Here is a 14,316-nt window from a genome sequence, read left to right as displayed (position 1 = left end):
TAAACAAGGCTTTCCTGAGCACTCCAGTTCATACAAAATCAAAGCATGTCATAATTGGAGAAGACATCAGAAATCAAATAGTCTCAACTGATTTCAAGGCAAGAACTTCTATTATGTCATGGACAGTCTTCTGAACTCTTTTGAAACTTTCCAGTAAGGAGGAACTCAGTAACTTTTATGGTCTTCTACTCTGCTTTTTAAAGATAGCTCTAACTTTTAGGAATTTAGATCTTCCTTATTCACTTTCAAAATTCAAGCTGAAGTTTGCCTTTCTGCAACATACACAATGTTCTTTGTTCTGTTTTCTGAGGTCAAGCAGAATAAGTTCAATTCTTCTTCCATGTCTTTGCACATTTGCAAACACCTATCAGGTCTGCCTGTAAGGAGTCAGAACTGTATCTAGCCCATAATAATATAAACCTATACTGCTATAAAAAAAGAAAAAGAGGTGGATTTTCTGTTTAATATGCAATTAAACTAAGAGAATATTTAAATACCTACCTACCATCTTTCCCTCAAAACTTGTTCCTTCTCCTATAAATACACAACTAGGCAAAGTTAACTTTGGTTCTCTTCTCTCTCTTAGTCCTCACATCTAGTAAGCTGTGGAATATTTATTGTCAGTTTCCTCTCTAAGAATATTTACCAGGTGCTTATTATATAATAGATACTGGGGATACAAGGAAGAAAAAATATAATCCCTGAAAGCAGGAAGGTTATAATACAGTGGAAACATAATTTGTTGATATTGTTGTTTAGTTGTTTTCAATTGTGTCTGATTCTTCATGACCCTTAATTTAATCTTTATAATAACTTGTGAGGTGGGGGGGCAGGTATGACATCCCTCCTCAGCTACCCTATATATCTCTTGTATTTACACACATATGCACAAATATGTATAACACACAATACTATACACACTTATGCATAATATATGTACTTATTTATATAAACATTTAAAGAAATGTATAAATATCTGTATAGACATATATGGTAACTAAAATAGAATGTAAGCTCCTTCACAGGGAGAGTTGTTCACTCTTTATCCTGAGCGCCCAGCATATAGAAGGTCTTTAATAAATGTTTTTTGATGGATTGATTCAATTACAAATGAGAAAAACAAGGCTTAGAATTAAGTTTACCCATGTAATATAAACTTAAGATACCATGATATGAAAAAGCATGAAATACTTAAAAAATTGGTTAGTTAAATAATATTTTAATCATTAATCTGGACTTTTTGGATGTAGGGTTAGTCTTAATTAGTTAAAAGTTTAAGTTATTTTTAAAAAGAGTTTTTTAAGTAATAATATTCTAAGCAAATAAGCATCAATACTGTCCTAAACAAATTTGTCTACAGAGTGTCTTGCTACTTATGGGACACATAAAACCAGGCAAGTCTCTTGGCCTCTCAGCATCTCAAATTCCTCATTGGAAAAAGGGAAATGACAATCCCTGAAATCCTGACTTTCCAGTAGGTTCAGGAGGCTCAATGAAATAATGCCTACAGGACTCTATCAATAATAAGCCTTTGATAAATGTCAGTTATTAAGATTATTGTCTTATTTATTGGATGTGCTATTCTAAACAGTTAAAAGTAAATTATAGGAAGTATTTTGTATGTAAAGAAGAGCAAATGAAAACCTTTGAAATAGTCCCCTTGAATAGAGAAACTCTACAATCTAGTTTACATGACAAATTTTCTTAAGAAGCTAGATTTTTAAATATAGTTTATAAACTTTAGTTCAATTCACCTTAATTGTCATAAATTATATATTCATGTAGTTTAAATTAATGTGAATTCACAGTATTAATTTGGTAAGAGATTAATTTTAAATGGTACTTTTACATAAACTTTATCCAACAGAAAATGTACATAAAATGTATATACCTCTAATTTTTTCTGATATTTGTCACATTCCAATTGACACTGTGTGAGGTTTCTTGCTGTTTCTTCTTGTACAAGTTGAGCACGCTCACTTTCAAAAGATTTTAATTTACTCTGATGAAGAAATTCAGCCACTTTGCTTTCTGAACTGAGCTGTAATTCTCTGTATCTGAAAGAAACAGAGTGGTTAGGGAGACGCAAAAGAAAGGGAATCAAGTCAATTTAAATGAAAAACATAAACACTCCTTTTTTTTTCCACTTTGAGAATGTGATTTTACTACTAAATAAAATATTCACTTATATGGAAATATAATATACATATAGATAAGAGTATGCGCTTTAATTCCTCCAAAAATATTTACTAAACACTGAAAAGTGCACTATGGACAACTGACTTATTATTATTATTATTATTGGTTTTTTTTAAACCCTTACCTTTCATCTTAGAATTGTTGGAGGGAAAGAGAGAGAAATGGGTGAAATGTAAGTAAGGAAAGAGTTTTGCAGGAGAAGAGCTATCCATCCGCACGCCAGGAACCAAATGACAATGGATTCTGGAACTCAGAGGGGATTTAAGGGGACACCAACTGGGTCTGGGGGCTCTTAGCTTCTTGGCTCTGAGTGGAAGTCTTGGCTTCCTGTCCCTGAAGCTGAGAAGAGTTGATACCTTATCTCTATTGTTCCTGATGGAAAAAGCTACAGTGAAGTGAATTAAAGTGTTCCTGTCTGCTGAGAAGTACTGTCCTTACTGAGAAGAATAACCCAAAGATCTGTGAACTGCCAGCCTGATCTAAGCAAAGAGTACTGGTGAGGGCCTGAGGTCAAACTCTGGCCTGGCCCAGCTGGGTTGAACTCAGCTATCAAGAGTTCAATCATGGTTATATCTGGAGAATGATTTCATTTTATAAACCAAGCTGGGAGGATTAATTAGATTCAGGTGTAGATAGTAAGGTTTGGGGAATCTTTGTCAGAGATAGGCCAGGGCTTAGGGAGCATCAAGTAAATGAAGACACTCCTGTGAGGGAATTGTAGAAGGAGTAGGCTAGTGAGATTTTCTTACCCCTGTTCCTTAATCCTACTTCTCCACTCCTTTGTTTGTTATAAAATAAATCCCTTTTGATTTGTTTATCAATCACTGTTTTGGAGGCCTTATAGCACACCGATCCCTATCAGTTCACTGAGGGGTACTGAGGAATCAAATTAACCTCAGTATCTCAACATCATCATCATTATTATTTCAGTATCAATATTATGTATTTGTTACAATGCAGAGGAGGGCTAATGACTAGTGTGGAAAGGAAACAAGACTGACAGTTTGTGGGGGAAGGGCCCAATTGGGAGTGGCAGTTGGGTCTTGTGACTAGCACTTCCTTCCTGCCAGGGGAGGACTGGCTTCCGGGTGTTGGAGGAGAGAGGAGCTTGTTCAGCCCAGTCTGGAGTGGCATGCTCTTCTTGGTTCAGCCCAAAGACACAGGCTTCTAAAGGTTAGAATTGTTCTTGTTTGCTTTCTGTGTACTGCTAAGATTCTGAATTAGAACAACTAGAGTAGACGGGAGTGGGACAAACTCTCCGCCAGCCTCTGGGGCCGGGCCTCAGGTCTGAAGCTGAGAAAACCTCCAATCCCAACTAGTTATTAAACTTTATCTTATTTGAATTCGCAGTCAGATAAGTGGACTATCTTTTCTGGTCATAGAGGGAGCTGAACTTCAGCTCAATCATTCCAGGAGAAAGAGTTCTTATCGGACCCCTGAGGCTTCCTCTCAGCAGGGGGCATCTCCCTCCTTTGCCTCACCAAGCAATATACCCTCTCTCCCCTTAACTCCTCCTTACCCCATACAAACCTCCCATTATTCCCCTGTTTTCTAATTCCCATTTCCTTTCCCAATAAATATTACACTAGGCAATGGGGGTTAAATGACTTGCCCAAGGTCACACAGCTAGGAAGCATCTGAGGCCAGATTTGAACCCAGGATCTTCTGCCTCGAGGCCTGGCTCTACACTATTAGAAATTCAATGAAAAGGTACCAGAAAATATTGGGGAAATTTGAGGAAGGTGAAAATACTTTTTAGCTGATTGGTGTGGGGCAGTAATGGCAAACCTTTTAGAGACAGAGTGCCAGCCCTGCCCCCCTTGACTGAGTGCCATGCCCTGCCCTCCCCACCTTGCTCCCTGCCCTGGGAGGAAGTGCTCCCATTGCCTGTTGGGCAGAGGGGTGGGGGAAGTGAGGAATATCCTCAGGCTCATGGAGAGGGGGAAGGGAGTGGCTCCACCCTGAGTCCCTCTGGTGGGCAACTGCAGGCATGCCCAAGGAGAGGATTCTGTGTGCCCTGTTTGGCACATGTGCTAAAGGCTTGCTATCGCTGCTGTGGGGAATGGAAAGGATCAGGGAAGAAAGGCTTCACAAAGAAGGTTGAGCTGATTTGGGCCTTGAAGTAAGGGAGGGATTTTAAAACAAGAATAGGTGATGAGAGTCAGTTTTAGAAATGGTAGACAACATAAGCAAAGTCACAAAGTTGGAAATTGGGAGGATGAGAAAAGGGTTGGAGAGTAGGTTTGTCCTATACTGGGAAAATTGTTGAAGTTGAGTCAGGAGAAACTTGAGGTCAGATTCAAAGGAAATCCCTCTTCTCATATGCCTGAAGCCCTCTGAAGTGGGAAAGAGCATCCTTAGCACAAGCCCCTTCACTTCTGGATGGCTGCTATTGTCAGGAAGTCTTCTGAAGTTGAACCTAAATTTGTCTTTTTGTAACTTCAACTCATTGCTTCTAATTCTGATCTTTGGATTCAAATAGAACAAATCTAATCTCTCCCTACTCCAGAGCTCTTCAGATATGTGACCACAGCTATCGGGATTCCCCTCCCACTGAGTTTTCTTTTCGCTAAACTATAAATTTATAATTCCTCTAACTAAGGCTAATGTGATAGGGACTCAAGACCCTTCATCATCCTGCTTGCCCATTTCAGGACATTCTTTAGTTTATTGATATAACTCTTAAAAACTGTAGCACAGGGGCAGCTAGGTGGCTGAGCGTATAGTCAGACCTGGAGATAGGAGGTCCCAGGTTCAAATCTGACCTCAGATACCTTTTAGCTATGTGATCCCAAGCAAATCACTTAACCCCAATTATTTAGCCTTTATTGCTCTTCTGCCTTGGAACTGATACGTAGTATTGATCCTAAGACAAAAAGTAAGGGTTAAAAAAACCAAACAAAATGGCAGCACATAAAACTAAACACAATACCCTAGATGATCTTTGCAAAGTACAAAAGGACAATAATCTCTTTTTATTTGGATTCGTTTAATGGAGCTCAAGATTAATTTAGCTTTTTGACTGGCATGTTACACTGTTGATTCATGTTGAAGATAGCATCCATTAAAATAATCCCAGATATTTTTCAGACAAAATAATATCTAATTATGACTTCCCAAACACATATTTCTGAAGTTGATTTTTTGAATCTCAGTGACATTTATCTTTACTGAATTTGAATGGATTAGCTTTAGTCCAATGCTCTAAGCATTCCAAGATCTTTTTGGACCCAGTGTTAGTTATTTATACCATTCAATGTGATGCCATCTACAAATATGATGGACATGCTATCTGTGCTTTTTTTTTTCAGATTGTATACAGTCTTGAATGGCTGAATAAAGAACAATATTGACTCAATGGTAAGATATAGAAAGTTTTGTAATAAAAGAGCAGTAGGATCAAGGTCAAACAATAAAAAAGACTATTCTGGAAGCTAAGTCTACTAGGGAGCTATTAAAGTAGTTCAGGCAATATACACAATGACTATAACAATATAAATGGAAAGAATAACCGCCACATAACAACTGAAAATCAAAGTTGAAGAATTATAAAAAGAACAAGGGGGGAGGTATGAGAAGATACCCTGCAGTCATGGGAGGTCCAAAGGTTTGGAATATAGTATATACTTTCAGACCTTTTGCCTCCTTTTATCTTTCTTTAAAAAATATTCTCTTTTATGAGCTGGTTCTCAGGAAAGACAAAAAAGAAGGGATAATGGGAGAAATTTAGGTAATATGAAAACAAAAGTTATAAATTTATTTGAGAAATAAAATAGCTCAAAATATAAAATGAGACCCTGATCTATAGCAGTTGTAGTAAAAATGAAAAGGAAGGAATAGATATAGGATATGTTATAGAGGTGGTATTGGCAGGACTTGGTAAATGATTAATTGTGGGGAGGAGAAAAAGAGTGAAAGATAACTAAACTTCTGAACCTAGATGACAAAGAAGATGGTAATGTCATCAACAGAAACAGCAATATTAAGGCAAAGTATGGTGTTTTTGGGGAGAAATGGGTAGTTCAGTTTTAGACAGAGGAAACTTGAGGTGCTGGAGATATTATCTAGATTTAGAACATGTACATAAAAGTCTAGGACTAGAGTTCAAAAAGGGAGGCTGGCTATGGAGATACAGATTTGGGAACTGTAATAATAATTCTTAGTTTTATGGTTCTTTAAGATTCAGGCAAATGAAAATAATGAGGCTGACAGAAAATAATAAGTTTATTATTTATATGGAATTTTAAGGTGTGCAAATTGTTTTATATACTTATTTCATTTGATCATCACACAACACTATGAGATTAGTTGCTAATATCATCACAAGGAAAACTATTCTTCAAAAGATTAACTGCCTTGCTTGAGTTTACAAAGCTCATATGAGGCAGGATTCATTTGTAGATGTTCTTGATTGAAAGGACAGTAGTCTGTCCACTACATGCCTATGCATTTTTATATGTATAAAAACTGTATCTTGTTCTAGTCTTCCTGACTAACTTTTTCCATCTTAGTGGGTACCAATGAGTTTATAAGTAGCCAATATAAGTGGGCAATAAAAGGAAGTAAGGTTGCAAAGGGAAAGCTATCCAGGATTTGCTGTCAGGATCTTTTAGCCCTTTGATATGTAAATTCCATACCTCTATAGTAAAGACCAGGGGATCACAAAATTTTGAGATAGAGCATGCTAAGTTCAGAGTTTTACTAACAACTTTGAAATAATTTGCATATGTGAGTGAATGAGTCCAAAGTATCACAGATAGGAATTAATTTGTTTCCCTCAAAAACCTAATATAAATGAGATCTCAAATTCCCGCGTTCCCCACCCAAAGTACTCTTCTATCACCACTGGGTTCAACTACCTAGTGCTTCTAACTCTAATACATGGTTACATGAGTAAAACTCTTTACCTCCCCACTCTCTACCACACACCATCTGTCTTGGTACTTCTTTTTGCTGCTTGTCTCTGTATTTCTGCTTAATTAAAGTGATTGCTACCCCATTTCCTATTGCCAGTCATACTCTTTTCCAAGAGTACCCAAAGAACTAAGAGTATGCCTGTCCTATTTTCATGATTTCATAAATTAATAAACAATTCAAGTACATAGGTAGCCAGTAGAATGGAATACCTTTTTCATGGATGGTTTGAATATAATAGGTAAGAATTTCTGATTTTAATTATAGAAAAATAACTCCTGACATATACATATATATATCAACATATACAGTTGGGTCCCAATTAATGGAAGCAATGAATTTCCCAAAAGCTATAGTATTATTTGAATTCACATGGCATATTTCTACTGGATTGGAACCAATTACCATAATTTACAAAATTATAACTTTGAATACTGCAAATTCTAACACAAGCAATTGCTTTAAGGAAGCCATCATTTGTACTAGTTGGGACTCAGCTGTTCTCTTCTAAAAATTAAGCCATAAATGGGCTCCTTTGATAAGGCTGATGACAATTTTAACTCATTTTGGTAAATTCCAAAGGTAACTATACAAAGTATAAGATTATGGATCTAGACCCAGAAGGGACCTAAGATACATCTGGTCCAAACTCTTCATTTTGTGGGAATTTTTGAGGAAAATGAGACCCAGAGTGTAAGAGACTTACCCAAGGTCATATGAAGTGGTAAAGGATCAAAAGTACAACTTGAATGTAGATCCTATTCAAAGTACAAAAAGGGCAAGTAGAAAATATGCATAAAATAGGATTCGACTTAAAACAAACTTGAAAAGGGTAAGGATAGTGCCAAGTTAAAAGGAAGAATTCACAGAGGTAAGGATAATTTAAAAAATATTTCTAAAGGAGAAATTTGGTTTTAGGACATTTATGTGCATGATGGGCATCATCTACAAAAACAGAAAAACAGAATAATTAGACTCTCTAGTAGGGAAGAAAGGTTTACTCAATTAAAAAAAAAGACAAAAAAGGCAAAACCTAAAGAAAGACTCAAGAAATGAGATTGCCCTTTTAGGGACACACTGAAGCAAGTACCAACACAACACAAAATTACTGAGGCCTAAATGCTCTTCATAGTGACATTTACTTATTACCAGTAATCAGAAGCTAAAAAAACTATGGCAGAATGGGATAATTTTCCTCCAAGATTGTCTAGTAATTAGTTGACTTCAGGTTCAACATGAATTAACAGTGTGACACATCAGCCAAAGAAGACAAGACTACTTTAGTCAATATTAATAGAAGCACAACATCCAGAATGTTGAATTTGACAATCCTGATAAAAATTCTGTCCTGGTCAAATCACCTTCTGGAGCACAGCATCTGGTTCTCAGTAACACATCATAGGTGGGGAATTAAAAAAGATAAGGAGACTGGGAAACTATTATATATATATATATATATATATATATATATATATATATATATATATATATATATATATATATATAGAGAGAGAGAGAGAGAGAGAGAGAGAGAGGTATCATCTGAAAGGTTTGGGATATTTTAACTTGGTGGATAGACGATAGTTGTCCTTAAATACCTGTGAGGCCAACATATGGAAAAAAAACCAAACAACTTAGATTTATTCTGCCTGGTTCTAGAAGGCAGCCTTATAAACAACAGGTAAGAGTGGCAAAGATGCACATTTTGGCATATTAGGGATTAGAGTTGAAAGGCTTGGAGTTAGGAAGACTTGATTTCAGGTCCTGCCTTTGGTGCATATTACCTGTGTGACCCTGGGTAAGTTAAGTATATAAGGAAATCTCTAAGATTATAAACTGAAGAAAAGGTGTTAAGGTGCTGACCAGTTTGTTTGTAGAAAGAGCTTGCTCCTTATGCTCATGAAATCACGAATATGGTTACCAAAAAAATCAGCTATGAAAAAAAGTCTCAGAAACCAGTGGGCTCCCTGTAACAGAGATCATCCAGCGATGATCATTTCTGGAGGAAGTTGGTTATAGAAGGAATCTTTGGATAAAGGCTGAACTAGATAACTGTTGAAATCTCTTCCAATTCGGAGTCTATGATTTTATAATGGAATTTCATACAGAAAAGAATGAATAAGCATGTCATCCTCCATTCCATGAATCACCTCAGAGACTGACTTTGATGAGATCCCTAGGAACATAGGAGCCTTGGGTATTTGTCAACAAGGGAGGTCTTAGGCTACTGCAGAGTTCTCTATATATATTAAGACTTTAGAATTTATTATTCAAGCATTCATACTGGGATAATTTCCTAGGTACACAGTGAAATTTTGTTTTTTTAAGTGTTTATTTTATATATTTATTTAGAATATTTTTCCATGATTGCATGATTCATGATTTTTCCCACCCTTCTTCCTTCCCCCCTCTTGGTGTTGACAAGCAATTCCCCTGGGTTATACATGTATAACACAATGAAATTTTCTAAAAACAAATAAATCAAAAAGACAAATGGATAAGAATCACACACAGATCCATGCAATAATCATTTAACGATGAACGTTCTATATATATTCTGCTTCATTGTTCAAAATTACTACAAAAGAAAGTTGCATTCAACATGATTATAAAACACTTGGAAAAAATCTGTTTTTTAAATTAATTCTCAGAAACAATATTTTTGATCTGGGGGTCAGAGTACACAGTTTTTTGTTTTTTTTTTTAGTTGTTTGGTCTTGCAATATCTACTGATAGTATAAAATGACTCAAAATACTGGCACTCCCTATCCTACTCCTTTTCCAAAAGATTATCATGCTTATAAATTAACTACTCTAAACATAAATTTGACATGCTTTCCAGCTGGCTAGTTTCAGAAAGTACAATTTCAAGTTTTCACATATTTTGCCCTTCATACTTATGTATCTCATAGATGACCAAACCACCTTTTATTGAGGCTAGCTTTTTTAGATTTTTCTATTCTTATACTACTCACAGAAACACAATAAAACAATCAGTTCAGCTGCTTGAAAAAGCTCCATCAGTCATGCTTATTTCAGAATAGAATAAATTATGACTGTACCGAAATTGATTTCCTAAGTATCTAACTGCTCTAATAGGAGTCAAAATAGCAGAGCTCTTTCTAAAGCTGTAAATAGACCTGGGAAAGAAAATAAGATGATGAACCCGTTCAGCTACCACTAAGTGTTAATGATGACAAAGTATATATACAATAATGATTGCCTTAGACTTCCTGCTTACATTTTTGATGATTAAAAATAAAAGAACAAGAAAAATCAGAAAGGGTGTCTTTGTGTCCTTTTCCTATAGTATAAGCAACTTCATAAAGCACATTTAAATGTTTTAAACCTTTAATAGTTCAGCAAGCATTGCTCATTGAAACTAATCATATGTAAATTATTTTTAAAATTATTATTTTTCACAAGATTACACGATACAAGTTTTAATATTCATTTTATGACATTTTACAATCCATGATCTCTTTCTTCTATTCCTTTCCTCCTCCGCAGGGATGCAGGTGATATGATATAGGTCGTATATATATTATGTAATGCATATTTCCCTGTTTTTCATGTTGTGAAACAAGACACATATTGCTTACGTTAGACAAAAATTCACGGAGGAAATAAAAAGAACAATATGTTTCAATCTGTATTCAGATTCTCTCTGTTCCTTCCTTGGTCATGAGTTCCTTAAAGTAGTAATGTATCTCTATCTTGTTGATAATAGTTAAATCACTCACTGTTGATCATTATACATTTTTGTTATTATTGTGTAAAATGTTCTCTTGGTTTTGCTCACTTCACAATGCATCACTTCATATGTCTTTGTAGGTTTTTTGGTGATCATCTTGTTTGTCATTTCTTATGGCACAACAGTATTACATTATAAACATATAACAACTTGTTCAGCCACTCCCCAAATGATGGACATCCCTTCAGTTTCCAGTTCTTTGCCTCTACAAAAAGGGATACCATAAATATATTTGTATACATATTTTTTGTAGTTTCTTTTCTCCTACCTTTAATCTCCTTGGAATATAAACCAATAGTAGTATTTCTAGGTCAAAGGGTATACCCAGTTTTATGGCCCATGTAAATTAGTTTGGTGGTAGAAGCTAGATTTTCTTAAGTCACTGTAAATGTTTCTGCTTCATTGATTTTCAGTTTAAGGTATAACATAACAATATGTAAATTATATAATAAAACTGTTTTTAGGACTAGTTCTTCCTGTCTGGTCCAGGAAAAATGCAATGCATTAGTCTAGAAAACTAATGGGAATTAATTAATCTCAGTATGCATGTTTGAATAATAAATTCTAAGGTAATTCCTTAAATCTTTTTTTTTCTCTAAAAGGGACCAGAAACATATTAAAGCACCAAAGAAAGCTATATTCTGCTTTTTCATATTTCTGCTACATTTCTTCTTTTCCATGAACAAAACATTAAAAGTTAAACAATTCATAATAATTTTTTCCCTTTCAATGACATTTTCACATATGCTGGTCATGCTATTTAATTTTAGTTAATTATTGTTTGAGGATGAGGCAATAGCCATACATATTTCATTAAATTTAAGAAAACATAGCTTTCCAAAGACCAAACAGATATTTTAACCATGAAATTAATTAAGGTTAAACTGCTTTAAATAAGAGAAAGCCTGGGGAAAACAAAACTGAAAATACTACATGTCAAAAATGACATTTTTATATGAAAGAATTGGCTCTTTCTTGTTATTTTCTTTTTACAAATTAATGCTATTATTATTTAAGATTATTAAAAATTAGGTACAAATTTATAAGCATGAGAATCAACAAGAAACACCTATCTCCTGACCCCTTCTTAAAGCAGAGACAATGATTATTCCTTTGTTTTGAAAATGATATAACTTCTTTTTCTTGTTGAACAACTTTTTAACATTCTTTCCTTTGGTTAACAGATTGTAGTTACATGTATAAACAAAAACTGCTTAAGACAAAGTGATTGAGAACATTATTGCTCCACTGATTGACCTATCTGCAAAACATGCTCTACTGTTATCTTCTCTCACTTTTACCTTTCAACAGACACCCCCTACTCAAACTATCTTTCTACCATAGCCCCTTCTCCCAGAGGACCTTTTTTCTTGTTTTGAACAAATACTCCAACTTGAACTTTTCATTTATTCCATAAGATTAATTCCAATTCCTTATCTTAATTGAAACTTGGCTTGCCAATATTATTCTCTTACAACCCTCTCTGAGAAAGGTCATTCTTTCGCATTTTCCACAACTTCTGGAATTGAGAGGAATTCATATTATTCCTTGCTTTTCAATATTTCCAGGTCATTCTTGGTGCTTCTTTTCTTTTTTCTCTTTTTTCCTTATGGCACAACTTTATTTTCTTTTAAGTATAGTCAGGGCTCCCTTCACCCCTCAGAAGACGTGGGCCAAATTTAGAACGAGATTATGAAGAAGGGAATATGGACCATTATAAAAAAAAATGACCCCTGCCTGGGCAAAGGCTTCTACACCCAAAAGTGCATGTGCAAGACTACTGTAATCTCCAACAAGGAGTTCAGAACAATATCACAGGATATGTTACTCATCTGATGAAGTGGACCCAGACTGGCCCTGTGAAAGATATCTCCATCAAATGGCAGGAAAAGAAAAGAAAAAGGGGAATAATTATCTTCCTGAGGTCTCTGCTTTGGAACAGGAGATCATTGAAATGGATCCTAATACCAAAGAATTTTCAAATTTTCAATTTCAAATTTCCAATTTTCAAATTGTTGGCACACAGTTAGAATGAAATTCAAAACACCAAGAAGAGCTGTTTAATATTAACTCATGTCTTCTTTCCAATAAACCTGGGAACACCCCCACCCCAAATGCTCTTGGGAAAAAAAATATAATCAAGCAGACTGATGGTAGAGTAGGAATTGATACAGAAGTCACCAAGGTAAGAGAATTTCCTCATCTTTCTTCTTCTTTTCTAGGATACTTCTATCTTCTCCTTACTCAGTTCCTCATCTGAACAGTCTATAATTTATCCCAATGTCATTCTTGGCAATTTCTACACAAGTATTGATGACTTTTGTAAAATCCTGACTTCTTGAATCCCCCAACTTCAGTTACCCACTAGAAATGAGATACTACATATTTTCATAAAATCATAGTCACACTGGAAGGTACTTGGGAGATCATCTAGTTTAATCCTTTATTATACACATGGGGAAACTGAAACATGGTGAGATTATGTGGCTAAGTCACACAGGTGGTATCAAAGTTAGGATTTGAACTCAGGTTCTCAGATTTGTAAGCTAGTGCTCTCTCCATTGTCCCTTCATCACCATTCTAAACTATTCCATTTTCTACACTCCAATTTCCTTAAAATATCCCATTTCAAATAACTTCAAAATATATAAATTATCTGGGGATCTACTTAGTAAAACACCCACAATACATATATAGATTCAATTACAAAATATTGCTTACAGAAATAAAGAAAAGCTTAATAGATGGAAAATAGATGGAAAAATATGCAGTGTTCATGGCTAGGCTATGACAATACAACGAAAAAGACAATATCACCAAAGTTAACCTACATTTTTAACACTAAACCAATCAAAATATTTAAAATTCTATATTTTATAGAACTTGTTAAAATAACAAAAAATCATTTGGAAAAAAGAGTGAATAGTATTACTGTGAGAGATGAAGTTCAGTAAGATGGTGGACTCCTCTCAATGAATCACTCAAAAGGAATTAGGGAGCCTTTCAATCAAAATGTTAAGTTTCATATTCTTAGCTTAAGCTCCTTTTCCCCACATCCACAACAGCAGTACCTGACAAGGAGCACAATGACAGGTTATCCCTTTAAGAGTCTAATAGGTGAAATTGCTTTCATTATGACTGGTTAAAACCCATATGGATAATTACGATAATGAGGCACTGTAAATTGCACCCAGCTTTGTCTTGTGATTAGATTGTAACTCTCTAGTAACTGACCAATGGTAAACAAGGGGAAGGACTCATTTGTGTTTAGGGACTAGGATAAAAAAGAGCCTGTGGACACCTTTACTTTGCTTTTGCTTGCTGGCTATAACATTGGCTTCTTCTGAGTGCTCATTTTTTCAAGGATGAAATAAAATAGCCTTTGCCATACTATGGCCAAGTTTAAAGATTCTTTTGAGTAGGTGGTTATTTTTCTCAATTCCTTTAAC

The 14,316-nt window shown here is 35.0% G+C and overlaps 1 protein-coding gene across 6 annotated transcripts in view; it reads right to left on the bottom strand.

The window, feature by feature from the left end:
- The window catches only part of PIBF1 (progesterone immunomodulatory binding factor 1), a 289,035-nt gene that overhangs the window by 146,361 nt on the left and 128,358 nt on the right, over positions 1-14,316 (bottom strand). For all 6 annotated transcript variants that reach the window (XR_008914089.1, XR_471492.2, XR_008914090.1 and 3 more), the window contains exon 11: positions 1,892-2,057. Coding sequence is in view for 3 of the 6 variants with exons in the window: in XM_001365267.4 (XP_001365304.3) it covers positions 1,892-2,057 (166 nt within the window). In the remaining 3 variants the exon portion in view is untranslated. The remainder of the gene's footprint in view (positions 1-1,891; positions 2,058-14,316) is intronic.

Source organism: Monodelphis domestica, chromosome 8 (assembly GCF_027887165.1).
Source record: "Monodelphis domestica isolate mMonDom1 chromosome 8, mMonDom1.pri, whole genome shotgun sequence".
In the NCBI taxonomy this organism is placed as follows: Eukaryota; Metazoa; Chordata; class Mammalia; order Didelphimorphia; family Didelphidae; genus Monodelphis; species Monodelphis domestica.
Note: the sequence above shows the minus strand (reverse complement) of the source record. Positions and strands in the feature narration are given on the sequence as shown.